The following is a 24,201-nucleotide window of genomic DNA, read 5'->3' as shown; positions in this document are numbered from 1 at the left end:
GCCATGGATGGAAAGTCACCTAGATTATAAATACGGGTTTTGGATCCTAGCTGTCCCTACTGAGTCTGTGACCCTGGGTATATCACTGAATCTTGTTGAGCCTCAACTTCCTTATCTATAAAATCAGATGACACTACCCATCCCATCAGACTATAGGGAAAGTAAGTGAGATCACGGCTGTAAAGCCCATACCGAGTGCACATCAAGTGCTTCCTAAATGGCTGGTGGTATAATGACCATTACAAATGCAAGAGACAAGCTACTAATGGTAGTAATAGGGGAAATATAATTTTTACCAAATAGGTACATAATCCAAATATTGCAGAAGGTAGGCAAGACATAAGCTGTAGACTGTTGTGCCAGGAACTACCAATGCCTTCATACATGCTTTGCTCTGAACACATCTGTGTGTTCATGGAAGGAATGTGTTGGAATAACATTTCCTGATCCCTTCTCCAGTCACCCTTGAGAAGTAGCCACTCCTGGTAAAAGCCTGACTTTCCTTGACCTGCGTAGGGCGGGGTGTTCATGTGTTGAGATTTGCTGCCCCTGCATGACCTTCTCTCTGGCTCACCCGCTGCCATGAGCAGCTAGCTAATGAGTTCTCTGCTTCCTCTCACCATGTTGCAGCCTGGCTTGCCCACCAGGCTACTCAACCTGTAGCTCCAGAGAATCTAGTTGGAAAGGGAACAGCAGTTTTGACCCCAAAGCCAAGGCTCATTTTCTAATACAGCTTTGATGGGGATAAAACTGTGCCCATTTCTCAATGGGTTCAGACCTCAGAGGACTGTGTGTACAGGAATAGCTATTGAACTCTCAATTCCAACAAAAATTGAGAAGAGGCCATGCCCCTGGGTTCAGGGCTGGATGGCATCTACTGGATGTGACACCCACCTTATACATGATGGGTGAGAACCAAGCTGGCATGAAGATGAGGTTGCACAGGCGTGTGGTTGAGCAGTGCTGATCAATGCTGGCTAGCAGGGCCACCTCACCCAACTTGCCATGGCCTACAATCTCCACAGGCACCTTCAGGATGATTTCACCTTGCTCTTCGTACACACCTGGAAACAGCACAATTCGGTCATACAGGCTGGCCATGGCCAAGGCGCTGCCCAGACTGTCAAACTCATGGCCTGGCCCGACACTTAGGGTGCGTCGTTCCCTCCTCCTGCGGAATAGAGAAAAGCAGACAGAGGACTCCAAGTCCAGGGCGTTCTTGGTCCATGTCTTGGAGGCAAGGTAATGCTGCTTGAAGGCCTCCCGCCAAGACTCGGGCTCCACATCAGGCTGGTTGGGCCAGTTGGGATGGCGGCACTCCGTACAGCCAAGGCACAGCTGCCGCCAGCGAGTACTGTCAAGACTGAGGATCAGTTCATACCAGGCCCTGCACACCAGGCTGCAGCGGCCCAGATCAGGAAGGTGCAAGTAGGCTAAGATCATGCGCCACAGCTCCAGGGGCAGGCCTCCAGCCTCCATGGTCACCTGGAGAAAGACACAAAAGAGAAGAGGCTTTTGTCTACCCTGTTTACCTTTCCCCTTCATAACATACCCCACCATCTCCCTAGGGATGAGCGAGTGAACAAGGCCCAGCCAATCAAAGGACCCCATTCCTGCGATCAGAATCCTTCTCTGACCAAGTGTTAGAAGGAAGACTCTTTTCTCTTTGGTCAGACACTTTAAGGATATGACTCCAGAACTGCTGGCAGCTAGGTACCCCTCTCCATGGAGAAAACCTTGTGGAATGAGAGCGAAGCAGAAAAGAATAGAGATGGAGGATGAAAAGTGAAATGAGTATGAAAAAAAGGTGAGTACACTTGTATGTGTCTGGAGGTGCCGAGTACAGATTCCTAAAGATGCCCTCACATCTACGGTTCTTCCTTCAATCTAGTGAGGGGCTCCAGTGGCCTTCCATAAATCCCCTTTATGCTAAAACTAGTTTGATTTGGGTTTCTGTGACTTGTAACTGAAAGGGTTTGGATTCATAGAGAGGGAACCTACCTTTGGCTCTGATGGTCCTATGGGTGTGGATCCCTTAGGTTCCCTGGGAAGAGACTACTATCTCTTCATTACCAGTAGGAAGAAGAATGGAATCTGTCTGTTTCTCCTCATTCCCAGATCAAATCACTGCTACTGTTTTCCATGTGGGGCAGCCCCTGGAAAGACTGCGTGGGTTTTGGTCCTGGCTCAGTCACTGGTTACTGATGTAATCCTAATGTCCTAAACATTTAGTAGGCTGGCTGCCCAGCCATCTGCCTCCTTGCTTACTCTGGAAAATATCCTTCTCTCTTACTGATTTATACCACACAGTTACAGAGGCTTCCTGAAGATGTGTGTACAGAAAAACGATACCCCAACTCCTAAGCTGCAACTGATTGGCTGCAATTGATCCAAATGGCTCTTCGAGACTTCCAAGAGAATATGAGGTGCTATTCTAAAATCAGGGTAGTTTCCTTCCTGAATGATGGGAAATGGATGCCTTCTTTCCTAAGCTATAAACTCAGGAATAGGCTGAGCTTGGTGGCGCACACTTGTAATCCCAGAGACTCAGGAGGCTGGAGGCAGAAGGATTGAGAGTTCCAGGCCAGCTATGGCAACTCAGTGAGACCTTGTCTCAACAAACAAACAAATGGGCAGGGCTGGAGGTTAGCTCAGTGGTAGAGCACTCCTGGGTTCAATCCCCAATTCTGCCAAAAGTAATAAATACACAATATTTAAATAAATACAAATAAACTCAGAGATAGTTGCTGGTGATCATTTTTCCCTGAGATGGGAGGCAGAAGTGGGTCTATAATGAGAGAAGAATGAATCAGAGACACAGAAAAAAAGCCGAGAAAAGAGCAGAAGCATTCCAGTTTCTCTGGAGCAGGCCTCGCCTCAGTCCTCTCCCCAGAGCTCAGCTTTATCCTTGCCCTTTGAATGCCATCGGGTCTCTTTGCTCTTATAATAGATTCTCCTTTTGGCAAAGCTGACCTCATTGAATTTCTGTTCTTGTACCTCGAGCCCTCTTGTTTATTTTTATTTTCTTTGTGGTGCTAGGGATCACACTTGGCCTGACATGCTAGGCAAGTGCTCTATCTCTGAGCCACACCCGAGGTCCCTCTCACTTACGTGTCAACTTGCCCATCTGAAAACCAAAAGGGTGGAGGAGACAGATGACCTAGAGAACTTGTTAGCCTGTTTCTAGACAACTGGAAATAAGAACTAGAACAGGGTAGGCTCCACGACTGACCTTCTGTCAAACGGCTTTCCTCCCCAGGGCCTTGCTTTTCCTCTCAGTTTTCTGAAAATGGTGCTCATACTTATCAGGTCTCTAATCCCAATAAGGTTAGAAGCACAAACGTGTGATCACATCTGGAAGAAATGCTCAGCTTCCTCAAGCCTGGTGTGGCTTGAACTCTACAGGTTAGTACTAGAGCCTGGGCATGGAGGCTCCTCTGTCATGGTCACTTTTTACCAGGTCCTCAGCAGCACTGGAGAAAAGCTGGGCTCTGCACTGTTACACTTCATAGAGAAAGACCATTCCCCTAGATAAACGCCACTTTACTCATGGTGGTTCTGTGATACTGATATCTCCCGTCCCTCACTTCTTTCTTTAGCTGTATTGTCTTGGTCATTTTAAGAGAAAAACATTCTTTTATCCATTTCTGCATCAATTCTGTAGCTGAGTGATCATATCCATCTCCTTAGCTTCCACTACCACTGTACATGTATGACTACAAAATCTGAATTTCCAACCCCAGATGTCTCTTTCGAGTTCCTTAGGGGAATGCACAATTTCCTGTTGGGCATTTCTACTTGGCTATTCCAGAGATTAAAAATAAATAAATAAATAAAATACAAGGGGAAAAAATCAACATTATGTCCAAAACTGAACTCTGACTTCCATGTTAGGTTATGACAAAATAGTTGGAACTGGAGTCCCCCTCTGCCATAAACAATTATAAAGCTGGATAAAATATATGAGGCAACTGAATATACACTCAGGCACTGGGCAATGAGCTGCTCAGGACCACGATTTTTGAGAAAAAGAGAAGGTGGGAGGTGAGTGCCACAAAGGCCTTTTCATCCGGGGCACTTTCTTACTGTGGTGGGGAGAGATGGAGGCTGAGCAGAGTGGTGGTCTCATTGAGCGGCAGATTTGAGTTCTGAGCTGCTGAAGAGACTGGTGTTTGCAAGGCAAGGTACCAGACCAGAGAGAGCAGCACAGCCGGGCTGCACATGTGCAGGCCAAGACTGCATGAGCCCTAGTGGAGACGGCCTGGTATGGGGTTGAGAACCAAAAGGTGAACCTTAGAGGTCATGCAGAGCTGGGAGACAATGGAATTCTAGCCCAGACAATGTGGAGAATTCATTTGGAGTCTCAGGAAGAATTGGCCATATTCTAATTCAAATCTGAAGAATAAAAGCAGGCCTGCTGGGGATGTAGCTCAGTGGTAGAGCACTTGCCTGGAATGGATGAGGTCCTGAGTTCAATCCTTAGCACTGCCAAACCAACCAACCAACAAATGTGCAAAACCAACCAACAAATGGACACAATGACAACAAATATAATTACTCCTTCTCCCATCAAAACAACAACAAAAACTATTAGGAAAAAAAAGCCAGCCTGACATATCAAAAGGTTCTGCCATTGATTTTACCATCTGTAGAATGAAACTGAATGAACACTCTTTGAAAAAAAGAGAACAAAATCTAGACACCTTCAACCCAACAGCCAGAAGATATACTTGAATATAGCCTAGAAAAACAGAGTTCCAAGTAGAGCCACACATGTATCAGTCAACTGAATTGGAAAAGGGTCAATGTAATTCAAGGGTGAAAAGCCTTTCAATAAAAAGCTCAATATTCACAGATAACAATTTGGTATCTGTATGGGGAAAAAATGAACCTTGACACATACCTCAGACTATACAAAAACCAACTCATGATGGGTTGTAGACCTAAACATTAAAGCTTGTAAAACTTCTAGAAGAAAACATGGGAAAATAAAATTTTTAACCCCCGGGTAAAGAAAAACTAATAAACCAGTCTATCAAAATTAAATTTTCTGTTCATCAAAAAATACAATTAAGAACAAGAAAAGACAAGAGAGAAAATGGGAGCAGATATTTGCAATACACATATGGGACAAAGGGCTTGTATCCAGAATGTTAAGAAATCGCACACTCAGTAACCAAAATGTTCAAAAAAAAAAAAAAAATAGGCAAAAGATCTGAACAAAAGTTTCACAAAAGAAAAATAAGCAGCCAATAAATTCATAAGCTCAAATCATAGTATTCATTGTAGGTTGAGCATCCCTTATCCAAAATGCTTGGGGCCAGAAATGGTTCAGATTTTGGAATATTTGCATAAACTAATGAAGTATCTTGGAGATGGGCTCCAAGTTTAAACATGAGATTCATTTATGTTTCATGTCTTAGAATCTGAAAATAATTTATGTAATATTTTAAGTAATTTTATTCATGAAACAAAGTTTTGTGTTCTGGAATTTTCGACTTGTGGCATCATGTTGGCATTCAAAATTTTGGATTTTTAGATTGGGGAGCTCAGACTGTAAAACCATAAAGAAATGCCACTTTGTATGCACTGAAATGGCTAAAATTAAAAGTACCCAAAGCATTGAACTAGCAAAGATGTGAAGCAGCCAGACAGACCTCTCCATCACTAGTAGGAGTATAAATTACTAGCATCAATTCAGAAAACTGGCACTTTCTTCTACAGTTAAAGGAATTCCATTCCTAGATATTTACACATAAAAATTAAAGCACGTATTTCCAAAAAAATCCCATACAAAAATGCTTACAGCAGCTTCAGTTATAATAATAAAACAACAAAAAACTGGAAACAACCCAAATGTTCACCAACATAATCCTGGATAAATAAATTGTGATGTATTCATGACAGAATACTATACAGCGATAAAAAGGAATGAACTACCGATGCAGGCAATAATGTGGATGGAGGTCAAAAACACGTTGGGAGCGAAAAAAAGCCATTCACAAAAGACTAAGTATTCATGTTATAATTCCATTTAGGTGAAGTTTAAAAACAGACCTAACTAATCTATGGTGATAAAAATCGGAACATTGCTTGCCATAGGGTCTTGAAGACAACTTTGGAAGTGAAGGAAATGTTTTATATCTTGATTGGTATATTGGTTACATGGGTGCATATGTTTGAAAAACCCTCACTGATAGTATGTTTCAAAATGTGCAATCCATTGTATGTGAACTTCATCTGAGTTTTATTTTTTTGGTACTGGGGATACTTTAACCATTGAGCTATGTTCCCAGCCCGTTTTTTCCTTTCCTTTTCTTTTTTTAAAAAATATTTATTTTTTAGCTGTAGATGGACACAACACAATGCCTTTATTTTTATGTGGTGCTGAGGATCGAACCCAGGTCCTGCCCGTGCTAGGCAAGCGCTCCACCGCTGAGCCACAATACCAGCCCTTCTTTTTCTTTTTTGGAGACAGGGCCTCAATAATATTGTTGAGGCTGTCCTCAAACTTGTGGTCTTCTTGCCTTAGTCTCCCAAGTCACTGGGATTACAGGCATGCACTACCATGCCTGGCTCAGTTTTTAAAACAGTTCATATTATAATCTCTCCATCCATCTGTATTCTATATCATGGTCAATGGCACCAGCTTTTTCCACCTGACTGCTCAAGTCAGTAACTAGGGAAAGCTTCTTGATTTCTTCTCTTCTCCCTCCTTTTTCTCTCTTCCTGCTTCAGATAGTCTCTAAAGTCCTGTTTTTCACGTCCTTAAATTAATCATGTCCTTGTACTTCTTTATGGTTTTATCTTGCAAGTATGCATTCCCATGTACCATAGTTTTAGTTTTGTCCTTAGGGTTTTAGCTTCATAGGTCTTTTGATTCTGATTTAATCTACAGGTTCCATTCTCTCTGTCGCTTCTTTACAATTTATTTGTTGAAGAACCCAACCCTTTTAGCCAGTTTCCCACAGTCTGATTTTTCCCGACTGCACGCATACTCATGGGAGAGTTCAACTTTTTCCCCTGACATCAGTATTTCCTGCATGTTGGCCGTTGGATCCAGAGACTTGCTGGATTCCACTCCTGTATTCCACCCCCAGGATGCCTAGTAAGTGGTACTGCCGTCTTCTTAGCAGGAGGAACATTTATGGTTGTCTCTCTTTGAGCCATCTTTCGCGTTGGTTCTGCAGTCCCTTTGACACAACCCAGGAATCTCTGATAGCTTCTTAGCTCTCTGGTATGTCCAAATGTTCCTGGCTTATTTTATACATTTCCTGCCCAAACATGGTATCAGTCGTTTCTTTAAGAAGCTGTTTTTTTTTTTAAGTATGGATATAATTGCAGATCTACATCCATTTATAAGAAATAATATAGAGGTCCCTTGCATATGTTGCTCATATTTCCTTCAGTGGTAATATTTTACAAAACTATAGTATAAGATCATGCTCAGCATAAGGACACTGATAATTTTATTCAGATTTCCTGTTTTATTTTTAGTTATGTGTCTCTGTGCTTATGTATTAAGTTCTGTACAACTGTTATCTGTGTAGGTTTGTATATCCACCACCACGCTAAGACACACAGGATCCTTCACAATGGCCTTTTATAATCACACCTACCTGACAGCTGCCTCCCCTTCCTCTAATCTCTGGCAACCATTAATTTGTCCTTCATTTCTGAAATCAGGTCATTTAAAAAATATTATATAAATTAATTCATATAGTATGCAATCTTTTGAGATTGGCTTCCCCCCCACACACTCAGCATAAGTCCCTGGATATTCATCTAAGCTGTTTTGTTTATCAATAGTTTATCTCTTTAGAATGCCACATTCTTTATTATGGACATTCCACAGTATGCTTTTGTAGAATTTTGACAAATGCAGTCACATGTGTAATCCAAACCCCTATTAAAAAAGGGAACATTCCAGGAAGTTCCCAGAGTCTTTTCGGTTAATTCCAACCCCAAGAGGAAATCATTGCTCTGATTTTCCACCATTAGTTTTGTCTATTCTAGAATTTCCTATAAAGGAAATCATGGAGTATATATACTTTTGGAAGGCTTCTTACATTCAGTATAATCTGAGTTTCATCTCCTGTTGCATATCTCAATAGTTTATTTCTTTTTACTGTGGAATTGTACTTTACTGCATATGTTAATATATCATTTTCTTAAAAAAAAATCAATTGTCCTATGATGGAAGATTGAACAGTCCGTCTTTTAATGTTACCATTCTGGTATGTAATGCTATACTGTTTTGGTTTTCATTTGTTTCCCTCATGACTAATGATGTTGAGCATGTTTTCAGGCAGTCATCCATGTATCTCCTTTTTGAAGTGCCTATTCAAATCTCTGGCTTATTTTAAAATCAGGCAATATTTTTATTATTGAGTTATAAGATGTCCTTATATATCTTTTGCCAGATTTATGTTCTGTGAATATTTTCTCCCAGTTTGTGATTTGCCCTTTGTCTTAATGGAATCTTCTGATGAGAACTTTGTAAACTGAGTGAGTTCTCGTTTTACCATTTCTTTCATTCTGGGGTGTGTGTGTGTATGGATGGTACTGGGGATTGAAACCAGGGCACTCTATCACAGAGCTACATCCCTAGCGTTTTAAAATTTTATTTTGAGATAGGGTCTCGATAAGTTGCCCAGGCTGGCCTCACACTTGTGATCCTCCAGCCTTCAGAGTTACAGGAATTACAGGTTTGCACCACCATGCCTAGCTAGTTTTATCATTTTTTCTTTCATGATTATTAATCTTTTTCTTGACTGGAAAACTTCTGGTAATCACTAGGTCATAAATACAGTCTCCTATATTTTCTTATGAACTTTGTGGTTTTTAACTTTTACTTTTGTTCTATGATCCATTGTGAACTAATGTTTGATATGGCATGAGGGGGTGATTGAGGTTCATTTTCTAAATTTTTTTTCCTATGCAGCTATCAATAGTGTGGATCTATTTCTAGGCTATTATTCTGTTTCCCTGATCTCTTTGTCAATCCTAAGGCCTGCACCACACCACCAACACATTTTTGACATTTTTTCCTTTTATGAATTATGCTTTTGATGTCAAGTTTAAGAACTTATTACCTAGTTCTAGATCCTGGAGATTTTTCTCTCTCGTTTTTTCCTAAAAGTTTTATACTTTTACATTTTACACCTAAGCCTATGATCCATTTTTTATTTGGAGATAAGGTTCAGATTGAAGTTAATTTATTTATGTATTTATTTATTTGTGTGCCTATGATGTCCAGCTGTCCCAGCACCACTTGCTGAAAAGGTTAGCCTTTCTCCATTGAATTGCTTTTGTACTCTTGTCAAAAATCAATTCAATATATTTTTGTCCTAGTTTCTTTTAATGGAGGTTATATTTCAGAACCACAACCTGGGTATCAGACCTGCTTATTTCTACTGGCCTGATCATTTTTCTAAGCCTACTTGGTGGACTTCTGTATCCTCCATAGGACTGTGAGTTTCTTTCAGGTAGGATCCGGGTACTTATTTCTGAAGATTCAACACCCAAAGTTGACTCCCTTCTCAGTTCCAACTCTTCAAGACAAGAAGAGCATTCTTAGCTATAAGGCACTGAGATAACTCCTGTGCCACTGTCCCAGGCCCTTTGAGAGCAGGGTTTTGAGTTTTTCCAGCCTGTGGGTTCTTTCAATCAAATATGCCAATAAGTGATGATTTATCATTATCTCCAACCAACCAGTAGCACCCTCAGCAAGCTGAAATAACCTTTTTGTCTGACTCTCACATAACCTATTTCCCTCACAAGGTCTCATTTTTGCATTCCACATCCATCCCAACTTTACTCAAGACCTTTCAGAAAGCTTTACAGGGCTCTGTCTCTAATTGTTTTATAATTCAAATGTTGCTTTTCTTATCACAGTGCTATTTGCATGAAGAAGGAGCTCTGACAGCAGGGCCACTCTGAGGGGTTTAAATACAATTCAGCCTCAATAAGCCCCTCCCTGCCAGCTGCAGCTGGCCCTCTAGTCCACAGTTCCATATCCATGGATTCAACCAACTGCTTATTGAAAATAAAATTGTATCTGTAATGAACAGGTACAGACGTTTTCTTGTCAATTTCCTAAACAGTACAATTTAACAAAACTATTTATATAGCACTCTATGTATATAGCACTGACATTGTATTGGGTATTATATAAGTAATCCAGAGATGATTTAAAGTGTATGAGAGTTCTGCCGTTGTGTATAACAAATTAGAATAAATTTAAAAAAAAATAAAGTATATGAGAGGATGTGCATAGGTTATATACAAATACTATGTCTTTTTTTTTTTTTGGTACCAGGTTCTTGAACCCAGGGATGCTTAACCACTGAGCAACATCCCCACCCCCTTTTTGTATTTTATTTAGAGACAGGGTCTCACTGAGTTGCTTAGGGCCTCATTAAGTTGCTGAGACTGGCTTTGAACTCACAATCTTTCTGCCTCAGCCTTTGGAGCCACTGGGATTACAGGCGTGTGCACCCAGCTATACTATGTCATTTTACATGAGGGGCTTGCTGCACACTGGCAGATTTTGGTATTTGTGGTTGTGTGGCTGTGGGGCAGGGGGTGGTATTCTAGAACCAATCTCCTACAGATGCTGAGGGATGATCATATGTTCTTGGCTCCCCTCAGTTACAAAGTAATAAAAAATATTATTTTGCTATCTCCATATAAGTCTTGGTAACCTGTACTTGGTTCTCTGAATTCAAAGACTTCACATATTATAATTCTTCTATCTAGCCCCGACCCTTCACGCAGGCCACTTCTGCTAACTAGCTCAGACTCAGTCTCCTCCTTCCATATAATAGATGCTATCCCCTCCCCCATCACACTATGTCCCCACACAGTTTACACTTTTCTTTTTGAATGTCTCTATCCTCTTAAAAAAAAAAAAAAAAAAAAAAAACACCTCAGGCTGGGGTTGTGGCTCAGAGGTGGTAAAGTGCTCACCTAGTACATATTTTATTAACTGTTGACTTCAATTTAAAATCACTAGAAGAATTATATTATCCCCATTTTTATAATTTCCCATATGAAAGTATGCAAACCATCTACTATCCAAACAGTTCATCCCTGAGGGCCAGTTCATTTTAAACAGGACCAATTGCTGCATCTGGAAGGAATATCTTTTGATCATTATAAGAGCTCTGACCTACTTCTTCTTAGACCTCTTGTTCTCCACCCCACGTCCTACTTTCTGATTAGTTCTTCTGAGTATAACTGGGTACTGTTTTTCCAGGGTGTGCCATATACTATGTACTTTCCAAGAAGTTCTTTCCTTCTACAAGGAACAACTCTGACAGGTAGGTGTTTAAGAGTGAATGAGCTGGGCTGGGGATGTAGCTCAGTTGGTACAGTGCTTGCCTCTCATGCATGAGGCCCTGGGTTCAATCCCCAGCACCACCAAAAGAGTGAACAAGCTAACCTTAATCTACATAGCCTTCCAGGTAAGAGGCTTCATGTCTGTTCATGCAGGCCTCTCCCTGGGACCTCTGCTAATATTCCAATTCTTTGGAGGCATGTGATTTAAATCACTATTAATGAAACAGGAGTCCAATCTATGCTTTGGACAAAATTGTTTCTGCTTACCTATGAGCCTTATTTAAAAACTGACCCCCCATTTTTCTTCTCCTTCTTCCCAATTTTGGGGGAAGCAAGATTACCCTTTGTCCCATCCTAGGCTGAATTATCTTTTTTGAGAAAAAACTACACCAATAGGAGTAAAGTAATTCAAACCTCAGGGACAGAATCAGCCGACTCTAAGAAATGGCTATCTCCCAAGTCCACAAGTGAATTATGACCTCTGAGAAGGCACACCTGAAATGTAGCCTTTGAATCACTTCTTTAAAAACCCTATTTCCCCTGATAGGCAAAATCACAGCTTCTGGGACAGAAATCCTGTGTTTCTCCTTTGCTAGCAAAGCAATAAAACTTCTTTCCCCTTTTTCTCAAAACCTTGTCCTAATTATTAGATGGGCACCGGGGACAGGACTGAACTTTTGATAATACTACCTACATTACAATCACCGTGCTGGCCACTGAAGCTTGCCTCCCTGCCAACTTCAGCCTAGTTTACTATCACATATTCCACCCAGCCAACCCCTTGTGTGCTCCATGTTACATCTCATAGCATCCAGCACTGCCAATTTTGGTCCCAGATGGGTTTGTCACGATTACTCAACAGCCCATTAACAAAAACCTAGGCCACAGTTTAGTTAGAATACAGCAAAAATCCAATACAGCATCTAATATCTAGCAAAAAGTACAAACTTATTAACACTGCTTTTAATAAGCAGAAATGAATTTCTTTCCATCAAGTCTTTACCTCCAATTTTTAGGTGAATAATTAGTGTTTTCTTAGTCTTACATAATTTACTATGTAAACAGAGCTTTTGGGATCACCCCCCTCCCCATGAGATAGCTGCATCAACCTAGAAATTTCCACATATTCTTTTGTTGTTGTTGTTACTGGAGGTTGAACCAGGTACACATTTCCATGGAGCTACACCCCAGTTCTTTTTATTTTTTTGAGACAAGGTCTCACTAAGTTGCAATTCTCCTGCCTCAGCCTCCTGAGTCAATGAGATTATAGGTGTGTGCCACTATGCCCAGCCTACACAGAGATTCTTTTTTTTTTGGGGGGGGGGGTACTGGGGATTGAACTCAAGGGTACTTAGCCATTGAGCTTCATCCCCAGTTCTATTTTGTATTTTATTTAGAGACACAACCTCACTGAGCTGCTTAGTGCTTTGCTGTTGCTGGCTTTGAATTCGCCATCCTCCTGTCTGAGCCTCCTGAGCTGCTGGGATTATAGGCCAGTGCCATCTACACAGAGATTCTTAAGGTCTCAATGTGCATAAGAAATTAAAGAATAAAAATCCTTTTCATTCCTCAGTTTATTTGTTTTCCCACATGGCCCTTCAGGAGTTGGGGGGACACTGGGATGAGAAAAAATGATAAGCAAATCAAGTGATAAGCAAATCAACACAGCTAATATCAACATGAGACAGAAAGAATTAAGCACTATTGCAGCTTACAGAGCTCCAGAGTAAAGAGAATCTTTGAGCCAGATTTGGTAGGACTTCCCATAGAAATAGATCTTTAATCATGGCTCTTGACTTTCTACCTATGAATCACCCAGGGCTTGTTCCTAGCACCGCTTCAGGCCTCCAGAATTTTGATCTCTAGAGTAGAAACAATTATGTGTGTTTTTAACAAGCTGTCTATAGATTGTGTTAGCCACCCGCCATCCATACCTCGATGCAGCATCCTTAATATATGGCTCTCCTCCTTAGCTTCAACCCTTTCAGTAATGTGGCCTTTGCTGCGTCAGGCAAAGAGCAGTTATCTCAAAGAAGACCTGGGATCAAGTTGGAAGTGAACTTGAGCAAGTCCATTAACCACTCTGGGCCTCAGTTTTCTTACATAAATTGAGGATTTTGATACCACCCCAAAGACTTATTGTGATGATTAAAAAAGCTCTTGTAGTGTGTGTGAGGCCCTGGGGTCCATCTCCAGCACCCATGCTGGGTGGGGGGAGGGTGGTGACCTAATGCCCATCTGTTGGTAACTGATGCCTTTTGATTATTTCCAGTTTTTCCTCCAGGCACTTGATGAGATTTTGGTCTCTTGTCACTCTTGAAGGTGGGCAGGGCCATATGCCTAGAATTAGCTAATGTCTACCCGCCCTACCACTGATTGAACCCTGGGACACTTACCCACTTACTCACATACCCAGCCCTTTTTGTGTTTTGAGATAAGGCTGCCTCAACCTCCCAAGTCGCCAGGATTATAGGCATGCGCCACTGAGCCTGGCTAGCAAATGGGTTTTTAGAAGAGATACGTGTTACCTCTGGGTTACAGCATTTAAGATCCTCCAGAGCTTATTCTCATTCAGCTCTGGTTCTGCAACTGGCAATATATGAAGACTACCCAGGTAACCTGAATCCTTGAGTGACTGGGGTATGGAAAATAAACCTTCATTTTGAGTTAAGGCATTAAGAACTTGGGTAGTATCCAGGTGCAATCTGGGAGGCTGAAGCAGAAATATCTCAAGTTCAACACTAGCCCCAGCAACTTTAGAAAGCTCTAAGCAACTTCATGAGACCCTGTCTAAAAAAAAAAAAAAAAAAAGTCTGGGGATGTACCTTAGTGGTAAAGCACCCCTGGGTTCAATCCCCAGTTTCAGGGAGGGAGAGAGGGAGAGAAGGAGAGAGGGAGAGAAGGAGCGGGGGGAGGAGAGAAAGAGAACAAACAAACAACAACTCGACAATTTGTTACTATAGCACTATAGCATAACTTAATTATTCCTGACTGATGGAGCACATGGAACTGTAAAGGGCACTATTATGAAGCCCCTGGACACCTTGTGATGGCCCATTCTATGGCTATTCCACAGTGACTTCAGTATTCTTCCCCAAACTGAGCCAGAGTCTAGCTCTTAATTACTTCCCCAGTTGATCTCAGTTCTGTCCCCTTGGAACACTGAGGTTCTCCCCTCTTACTCATTTCACGTGGGTAAAGACCTTGAATGCCAGGCTCAGAGGTGGTACTCTATTATCGATTTCTCAGGAGGTGATCAGAGATACCTTTTAAGGCAGTCCATCCAGGAGAGGTATGTTAGATGGAAGAGTAAAGGCAGAAACTCACAATTTTGCAAATGTTAAATGATAAATTTCTTTCCTCAAGATGACATGGAGGTATCTCAGAAATTCTGGGCAAACCCTCAATGTTTATAACAACACAATTCACAATAGCTAAATTATGGATGGAATCAACCCAGATGCCCGTCAACAGGTGAATGGATTAAGAAATAGTGGTGTGTGTATGTGTATGTATGTATGTGTGTGTGTGTGTGTGTGTGTGTATATATACACACACACACACACATACACATACATACATACAATGGAGTTCTACTCAGCCATAAAAAAGAATGAAATTATGGTATTTGCTGGTAAATGGAGAATATCATGCTAAGTGAAATTAGCCAAACCCAGAAACTTAAAGGTCGAATGTTTTCTTTCACATGTGGAAGCTAGAATAAAAATAAAGGAAAGGGGGAGGGAAGGGTAACATAAAGATCCCCATCAAATACAAATTAACAGATGAGCAAAAGGAAGTTTAGTAAAGGAAGGAGAATGGGAGAGGGGGGGGGAGGACAGAAGGGAAAAGGGGGAGATCATGAAGTGAAATCAATTTCCATGCATGTATGAATTTGTGGGGATGAACCCTAATACTATGTATAACCATAAAGCTCTAATAATAACAATAATAACAAAGAAATTCTGGGCAAGGGTACCTGCTATGATTTGAGTGTGTCCCTGGGAATTCAGGTGTTGGAAATTTAATCTCCAAAGTCATTTTAATGATATTTGGAGGTTGGGCCTTGGGAAGTAATCACAATTAGATGAGGTCATGAAAGTAGGGCCCTATGATGGTCTTAGTGGCTTAATAAGGAATAGAGACCCAAGCTAGCACAGTGCGGTCTCATCATGTGATGCCTTCACCAAATTATGATGCAGCAAGAAGGCCCTTACCAGAGGCACAGCAGATGCAAATGCAGGCTCTTGGTTGTTCTTTTTTTTTTAAGATCAGGTCTTGCTATACAAGCTGGCCTCAAATCCCTGGGTTCAGTACGTCCTCCTGCCTTGGCCTCCCAAGTAGGTAGGACTATAGGTATGCTCTTAGACTTCCTGCATTCTGTAACTATAAGCTAAATAAACCTGTATGTTTGAATTTTATGATATTGGGGACTGAACCCACGAGTCCTCTACCACTGAGTTACATCCCCAGATTTTAAATTTCCCCACTCCTCTGCCAGACAGGGTCTCACTAAGTTTCCCAGGCTCATCTCAAGCTTGAAGTCCTCCTGCCTCAACCTCCCAAGTTGCTGGGCTTACAGGCATGGTCACAATGCCTGTCGGAACCTGTATTCTTTGTAATACCTGGTCTCAAATATTTTGTTATAGCAATAAAAAACAGACTAAGACAGCATCTGACACAGAAACTCCTGGGGCTTCAGGGTTCTTGGGGGCCCAAGAAGCCCACTGCAGTAGGAAGCAAATGAGCTACAGCAGGCCTCTCAGGGAAAGAGGACACCCAGCAGGTTAGTTTCTATCCTTCAGATTCGCCTTCCTCTAAATAAGTCCCTGTCCCTAACTCCAGGGGTCTGAATCTAGAATGAAGCCAATAATTCTCCCCTTAGGACCCACTGTGAGCTCAGATGCGGATTTCCTTTCTCAAATGCCACACTGCCTGTTGCTCCATTTGGCATTTATTTACTGTCTTACACCAACCCATGGGGATCCACGCAGCAACAGGGTTTCTAAAACCAGGTAACACTTTTTAAAAATGTGCTCTTCAAGTTTTGCCCTTCCTACCTGCCATCGGGGCCTCCAGTGTGAAATTAAAGAGTAACGAACATCCCCCAGGACCTGCGCACCTGGAGTGTGCTGCCTGAGAAGAAACTGGAAAAACACTGTCTGGGAAGGTAGGGAGCAGGTGCTGCGGTGGGCCCCAAACACTTTCATTTTCTTACGTTCCCAAGATTTGGGCTCAGGGTGTCTATCTGACTCCCTCATAACGTCCCCTGTAACTGGAGGAATCCACATGCTCCAGGCCATCTGGTGTCCCCAGTCTCAGGAGGAGAGGCAGAGACCCGCTCTGGGGAGATGAGTCTCATAAGATTTGGCTCTCAACAAGCTCTCTCTCCTGCTTCCTAGTCCTGTAACTTGAGGCAAGTCTTTGAACTTCACAGGGTTGATGGACTTCCTCACCTCTCTGAGGCTAAAGATGGCTGCCCTGCCACACCTCATGGAGATTTTGAGAAATTCTAAAGAAAACAATCATTTATTCAACAAGTATTCATTGTCTATGCGCCAGGCACTGTTCCAAGTACTGAAAAGCTGTAAACAAGAAAAGGTCCCTACCATCCGAGGCAGACAACAAATTAAACAAATATTAATGTAAATACTACGAAGCAGGCTAAGGGGTACATGTGCGTGTAGGGGCTATTTTAGATAGGGTTGTCAAGGAAGGTCTCTGGGGGAGTGACATTTGAATATCTGGAGGATATCTTAAACATAACTTAAGAGAAGATTACTAGTGACAAAATAGAAGAGGTCTCCTGACCAAGTCCTTGGCTAGTCCAATGTCTAACGGGTGCACGACGGAAAAGGACTCACGAAGGAGATAGTGGAGATGAACACCCTCGGAAAACTACAGAACTCTGTATGGAAGGCACTGAAATGAAAGCTTTGCCTTGTCTGGTTTTGCTGTCTGTACTTCCACTGCTTCTGAGAAAGGTATGCTCTCTGGGCTGTTTAGTTTGCTGATCATCATGACGGGTGGGTAGTTGGGGTCAGGAACCGAGGTGTCTGTTCCTGAAGAACCTGTAGCTGAAGCAGTGTGGTGAAAAGGGCCACCAGGGGAAACCTAGGTGTGAACAGTGGTTGGAGGGGAACTATGGAGATACAGTCAAGTTGCCTAATGTGAAGCTCTTTCTTTGACTCCTTCACAAAACTGCCAGTAACATCTTTGCAGTTCACTAATGCTTTTGTATGAGTGGATTTGTGGGGTGAATGAAGGGGACGTGAGGAAACACCCAGTTATCCCACTGGAACCAACTATGTGAACAGTGAAAGGGCACATGCAGACCCACGTTGGCCAGCTGGTGTGGGGCCTGAACACCATGAGGAAATTCACTGTGGTGAATTAAACACCTTCTCTGCTCCTAAGGAGCTCATGATTTTAAGTATGTTTTTCTTTATTTATTACCTGTCTCCCTGAAGTAAAATGTAAGCTCCTTTAAGGGCAGAAGCTTTTACCATTGTTTTGTATTATGACTGGCCCACAGTAGGTGCTCAATACTGAATAAATGAATGATTATGCTGTTATCTGATACCTCAACACCACTCACTCTGTCCACCTCACTGCCACATAGATCCCTGTGGAATAAATAAAAAAAAAAGTAAATAAAGCCCAAGTGTGTATTCAACACTGGCTGTATGTAAGACCACACTGTAAGCACCATGAGGGGTCAATAGGGAAACAGATCAAAGATCCTGCTCCCAAGTCTAGTAATGACAACCCCGCCCCCGCCCAAAAATGCATAACAAAAACAAAATGAAACACAGTACAAGGGGAAAAGCCCTTAGTGCCACAAGAAAAGGGAAAGCCCAATGGGTGCAGTGGAGCACGCCTGTAATCCCAGCAGCAGAGGAGGCTGAGGCAGGAGGATTGCAAGTTCAAAGCTAGCTTCATCAACATAGTGAGGCTCTGAGCAACTCAACAAGACCCTATCTCAAAATAAATATTAAAAAGGGCTGGGGATATGTCTCAATGGTTCAGCACACCTGGGTTCAATTCCTGATAACCTCCCCCACCGCACAAAAAAAAGAAAGAAAAATTTAGTGATCCCAAGTTCAAAGCCAGTCTCAGACAGTGAGACCCTATCTCAAAATAAAAGGGCTGGGGATGTGACTGAGTGGTTAAGTGCCTCTGGGTTCAATCTCCAGTACAAATAGATAAATAAAAACAGCTGGGGATGTAGCTCAATGGGAGAGCACTTGCCTAGCATGCATAGCGCTTGGTTCAACCCCCTAGGGGTGGCGGGGGTCGGGGGAATAAAAATGTGACTTCCAGCCAGGGAAATCAGCCAATAATAATAGAATGTAACAAAAACAGCAGCAGCCACAACTGACTAAGCACCACTGTTTAAAAGGCACCATCTTGAATGCCTTTCATACATAATTTCATTTTATTCTCTCAACACTTCTTCAAAACCATGCAACTCAAAATGTGTTCCCATGATCTAGGTATTTATTAGAAATTGCAAATCTTGGGCACCACCCCACACCTACTAGGTCAGCACTGGCATTTTAACAAGATCACCAGGGAACTTATATGCACCATAAGCTTGAGAAGCACTAATTTAAAGTAGTTATTGTTTCATTTCACAGATGAAGGAACTAAGCCTGAGAGAACTTAATGGCCTTTCCTCAAATCACTCTACTGGAAAGAGAGGATTGGAGCCATTGAAGCCAGGCTCATCCAAGGTCTTTGTTTTTAACCAAGCTTCACGGATGAGTCGGCATCTGAGCTAGACCCTGAGATATGGGTAGGACTAGGATATCCAGAGAATGAAGGGCAGGCAGAGGAGATGACAGCATCAGAAAAAGACCTGAGTGGGTAGCCTCCAGCCAGGCTTAGGACACGGTTCTTAGTTCAGTCTGGCTGCAGCTCCAGGAGTCTGCAGTGATAGCAAAAATGGTCAGTTTGTGGGCTGGGGATATAGCTCAGTTTGTAGAGGGCTTGCACAATGCCCTGGGTTCAATCTCCAGCACCACAAAAGAACAAGCAAACAAAGAGTGGTCAGTTGGTTCACACAGACACCCCTTCCAAAGGGTATGGGAGCTACTAGTTAATTGGGTGGGCAATGGAAGCTGCCTTGAGTGCCTGTACAAAAGGCTCTATCCCTCCTGCTTAAATGACTTGGACAGGAGGGGCATAATGGGCTTCACATTCTAGTTTGGGTTCTGCCTCTGCTTCACTGGCTAATCTTGAGGGTAGGTGACTGAACTCTGTGTTCTTGTACCATGATTATTATAATAATAAAAAAATCAGAGTTGGCAATCTCAGTACAAAAATGGTGGGAGCTTAGGTTTTAATTAAAAAAAAAAAAAGGGATGGGGGATGATCTAGGGAAGCTCAGAACTCTATTTAGTACCAAAAAGTGTGTGTTGGGAGGTGGGTGGAGGGGTTACTCAATATTGTGAGGCATACAAAGTACCAGTGTAAGTACAAACTGTATTAATTGAACAACTGTAATAGATTAATGGTTTAAAATCTTAAAATCAAAGTAGATTTGTCTACTTTTGTGGATTTGGGTTTGAAACTGCTCTTAAGGACTAGAGAGTAAAATATGAACCACAAAAGCCCTGCACTTCTCCACCTACACACACTGTTGGAAATGAGACAAAACTGAAAACTTTGGAGGTGATGAACATTTCAGCTGGGCTTTTCACTGTTTCTTCAAACCTCAGCTCTCTACGCCCTGTGAAATAACCAGCTGTTTCTTATTTTCAGCTTTGACATTTGATGCCATTACCCAGAATGCTGTGTTCTGACGTAAGGGAGGTGTTTTCTGAGGGGTTTGAAGCCACAGGACCTTCTTCCCCTCTTTCAGCTCACTGCCTATTCACCATGATTCTCCTAGGAAGAAGCATGGGGCAGGGAATCCTAAGACTGTGTTTTAGTCCTGATTCTCACATAAATTCTATGGGCAACCCTGAGGGGCCAGCAAAAGGAGTTTTAAGGGCTTACTAAATGGCAGGTACTCTCAAGAGCACTTCCAACAACTCAGAATGCAGGGGTAGTCTTACCCCTAGCTTCCAGGAGTACCTCAAATTTTACTGAGCTGCTAAGCAGTACAGGTAGGTTCCTAACAGGAATGGAGTCCAAAGCCTTTCCACCACCTCCCAGGTCCTATCTTGCAGTGCCGGGGTCATTAATTTGTGAAACAATAGTATAGGGCCTATTAGCCTCACCATCCCAGATATGTACACCAGTAGACCATCAAATAGAAATGACGTTTCCTTCAATTAACATGCACTTGAGTATTGTACAATGTCTGAGTTGGACCGACAGTTCTCTGTTAGGAAGCCTTGCCCCAAGATTTAGGACCTCAAGCCAGAATCCACGAGTCCAGGGCACCCCCACCTGGCAAGTGGACCCAAACCAACCTATACGTTATGGTTGCTTCCCTCTGGCCTATCTCCAGGCAGTCTGGTCTGAGAAGGGATCTATCTGATTGGGGTCCCATTCCCACCATCTTCTGCTCCTCTCCAGCCACAATCTGTTTCCCAGCCACTTCCCTTTAATCACTCTCAGCTTGAGGCAATTCCACACCAAGTGATGGTTAATTTACTGTGACATTACACATTCAGTGGAGTCAGACCAGCTCTATCTCTGCTTCCTCATCTATAACAATGGGGGTAATACTACCTTAGGGAGTTGTTAGGAGGATGAAAGGAAAGAATGGCTAGAACGAAGTTAACACTGTGCCTGATGCTTAGTAAACACACAACAAATGGTGATGGACTCCCTCTCTCCTATGACTCCTTCCTTTCCCTAAATCCATTTCTCTTTCTCTCTCTACATCACATTTTTGGGATGGGGGGTGTTACCACAGAATGAACCTAGAAGCGCTTAATCATTGAGCCACATCCCCAGCCCTTTTTGAAATTTTGAGACAGGGTCTCACTAAGTTGCTTAGGGCCTAAGTTGCTGAGACTAGCTTTGAACTTGTGATCCTCTTGCCTCAGCCTCCCGAGTTGCTAGGATTACAGGCTCTACCACCATACCTGGCTTCTGCATCACATTTTTAAAAAAAATTTATGTTTTTGTTATAGGTGGACACAATATCTTTATTTTTTTATGTGGTGCTGAGGATCAAATCCATGCCTCATGCATGCTAGGTGAGCACTCTACCTCTTGAGCCACAACCCCAGCCCCTCTGCATCACATTTTAAGCCAATCCTATCTACACCTTAGGGGGAAAAATAAGTTATACCCATCAGTTAAGTCAGAGTTTTCTATTGTGAGGTATGGAACGAAGAGATCCAAAGAGAGTTACACTCGCTGCTAGCCTACAGGCAGCTGCTCACTACCTGGCCAGCCAATGGTTGTCCAGACCCCACTGTTATAACCAAGGCAACAAGGTTTATAGCTCCCAATCATCCAACAGCAAAGAGAAGATGTTATGTTCTGCAGAAGAGGATATTGGAACAGCACTGGAAGCAAAAAAAAAAAATTAACCCAGGTGAGCAATGCCCCCCAAGTTTTGAACATCTGTTCTAGGCAGTCTTTTTACTGAAAGTGCAAATAAGGTAGCACTTATTATAAGGGTGTTTGTGGTCTACTAAGGATTATAGGAGCTTATGGAAATGGAAGAAAAGGACCCTGGGAGGGCTAAGTCTCTCAGAGTCAAAATGAAAAGTCTGGATCCACAGCAGCTCCAAGACCCTCAGTAGCTCAAGTCCATGGGGCTTTACTCATCTCATACCTCAGCCACTCTGCCTGGGCCTGCTCCAGTCTCTTTACCTGGACTCAACACAAACTTTTCTCCACCTCATCACCATCATCTTGCAAGGACTCCTCAAAGGCCCCTTCTCTATCTCACTATCTCTCTACCATTTCAACTTGTCTGTCAGTAGTCCCCAGTTCAAATTTCTGAGAGACAGCATGCATCTCTTTTTCCCCACTGGTCACATCACAGGTCCCTGGTGATCCTGTGAACTGGGGCTGTTCGTGCCTCTGATGTCTATCTCTGGTCCAGGAAGTTTTGATTAGAGGGTGGAGATGGAGCACAAGTTTATGGGAGAAAACATGGTTACCCGTATATGAACAGGAGTCATGAATGTATACGTTTCACTTGGAAAGAACTGTGAGAACAGTAAGCACCAGAGCTGACATGTTGACTACATCCACATGCCAGACAGCCCTACACCAGCCCTCCCTCACCTCTGCTGCTACAGACAACCAAGATGTCCCACCTGTGCTCAGTGGCTGGTGGTCAAAGGAACTATCAGACCACACTCCTCCTGTCTCCTTCCTTCCCTGTCAGTGACCTCTTCCCCTTTTTTCTTATACAGATTGAGTTCATTCCAATTGTAACCTCTAACCCTCTTCCTTCTGTCACTTCCCAGCCATTCATTACTCAGTGTAGTAGATGTGGTAGGTATAACTTTTTTCTGTCCAGCACACTTTATTTTTCTTAGAGGAACTCTGCTCCCAGTCCATGTAGTCCTAATGGAGCTGTCACTGGCTGTGCCTCAGTCCTCTACTACACAAGATGATACCTGACCCAAAACAGACAATTGGAATATCCATCCCCCTTGCCAGGAATGGGGGCAACTCAGGATAGATCATCTGAGGAATGTGGCCAAATTTAGACAAGCAAGGTTGAGGGATTAAGAGGGAGAGATTTTCTTTTTAAAGTTCAGATAGTCTAAGCTGATCACGTGCAACCAGTTCCCGCAAATACCTAGTTCTCAAGTAAATTCTTTCTTCTCTTTCCTTTTTCCTTTGTAGGTCCCTAAACGACTCTAATCAAAGCTGATACATTGTATTTGCAACTAGTCTACTATTAGGTGTGAAGGGGATAAATGAAATTCAAGTTTCTAAGATCCCCGCACAGTCCCCCCAAACAGTAAGGATATCACATCTAACTTTAATCTATCAACTTTGGTTAAATTAAAATTTCTGGGGTAACTAAAGAAGAGAAAGTATATAACATCCAAAACAGGAGAAGTAAAAACACAAAAAACAAAATGATTTTAAAAAACCAAAAGAAGAAAGCAAGCTAAAACAAAATGGAGGAGCGGCATGACAAATATATAGAGAACATAAAATAAGGAGGCAGACTTAAACCCAAACACAACAGTGGTGATATTAAATGAAAACAGACTAACCGTTCCAGTTAAAAGACAAAGAGTCAGCCTATAAAAAAAACAAAACAAACCTGCTGGGCATGGTGGTACATGGCTATAATCCCAGTGACTCCAGAGGCTGAAGGAGGAGAATCACAAGTTTGAGGTCAGCCTAAGCAATTTAGCAAGCCCTAAGCAACTTAGCAAGACCTTGTCTAAAATAAATAAATAAATAGATAGATAGATAGATAGATAGATAAATAAGATGTAGCTCAGTTCTAGAGCACCCCTGAGTTCAATTCCTAGGACCTGCCCCAACCCCTGAAAAAAAAAAATTATGTGTTGTTTATGAGAGCCAATCTTAAAACACGGATACATAAAAGTTGAAACTAAAAGGCAGGAAAATATAACTCATCCAGATCAACTAAGGTGACATAGTTCTACTATCAGATGAAATAGAATATAAGGCAAAAAAAAAAAATCTACTAGGGATAAAAAAGGGCAGCTTCCTAAGGATAAAAGGTTAACTCACCAGGGAGATATAACAGTTTTACAATTATATGCACTTGATAATATGGGCTCAAAGGCATAAAGCAAAAAAAAAAGGTGAAATAGATAAATTCATAATCATGGTTGGATATTTTAACACAACTGTATAATCTCATAGAGGCAAAAAATAAGAACAAAGACCTGAATGTGATCGATAAACGTGATAACAATGGTTTTATATAGAACAATGAATCCAATA

The 24,201-nt window shown here is 42.2% G+C and overlaps 1 protein-coding gene and 1 non-coding gene across 4 annotated transcripts in view; one reads left to right on the top strand and one right to left on the bottom strand.

The window, feature by feature from the left end:
- The window catches only part of Fbxo10 (F-box protein 10), a 53,392-nt gene that overhangs the window by 24,353 nt on the left and 4,838 nt on the right, over window positions 1–24,201 (bottom strand). For all 3 annotated transcript variants that reach the window (XM_015492308.2, XM_015492309.2, XM_048783353.1), the window contains exon 2: window positions 895–1,485. In XM_015492308.2, the coding sequence (XP_015347794.1) occupies window positions 895–1,479 (585 nt within the window). In that variant the 5' untranslated portion in view covers window positions 1,480–1,485. The remainder of the gene's footprint in view (window positions 1–894; window positions 1,486–24,201) is intronic.
- Trnae-cuc lies at window positions 11,355–11,427 on the top strand. The gene has a single exon. It is a non-coding gene; the product is annotated as a tRNA-Glu (tRNA).

The sequence above is a fragment of the Marmota marmota genome, unplaced genomic scaffold (assembly GCF_001458135.2).
Source record: "Marmota marmota marmota unplaced genomic scaffold, marMar, whole genome shotgun sequence".
Taxonomy (NCBI): domain Eukaryota; kingdom Metazoa; phylum Chordata; class Mammalia; order Rodentia; family Sciuridae; genus Marmota; species Marmota marmota.
The sequence above is the reverse complement of the archived record's forward strand: the minus strand, read 5'-3'. Positions and strand labels throughout refer to the sequence as shown.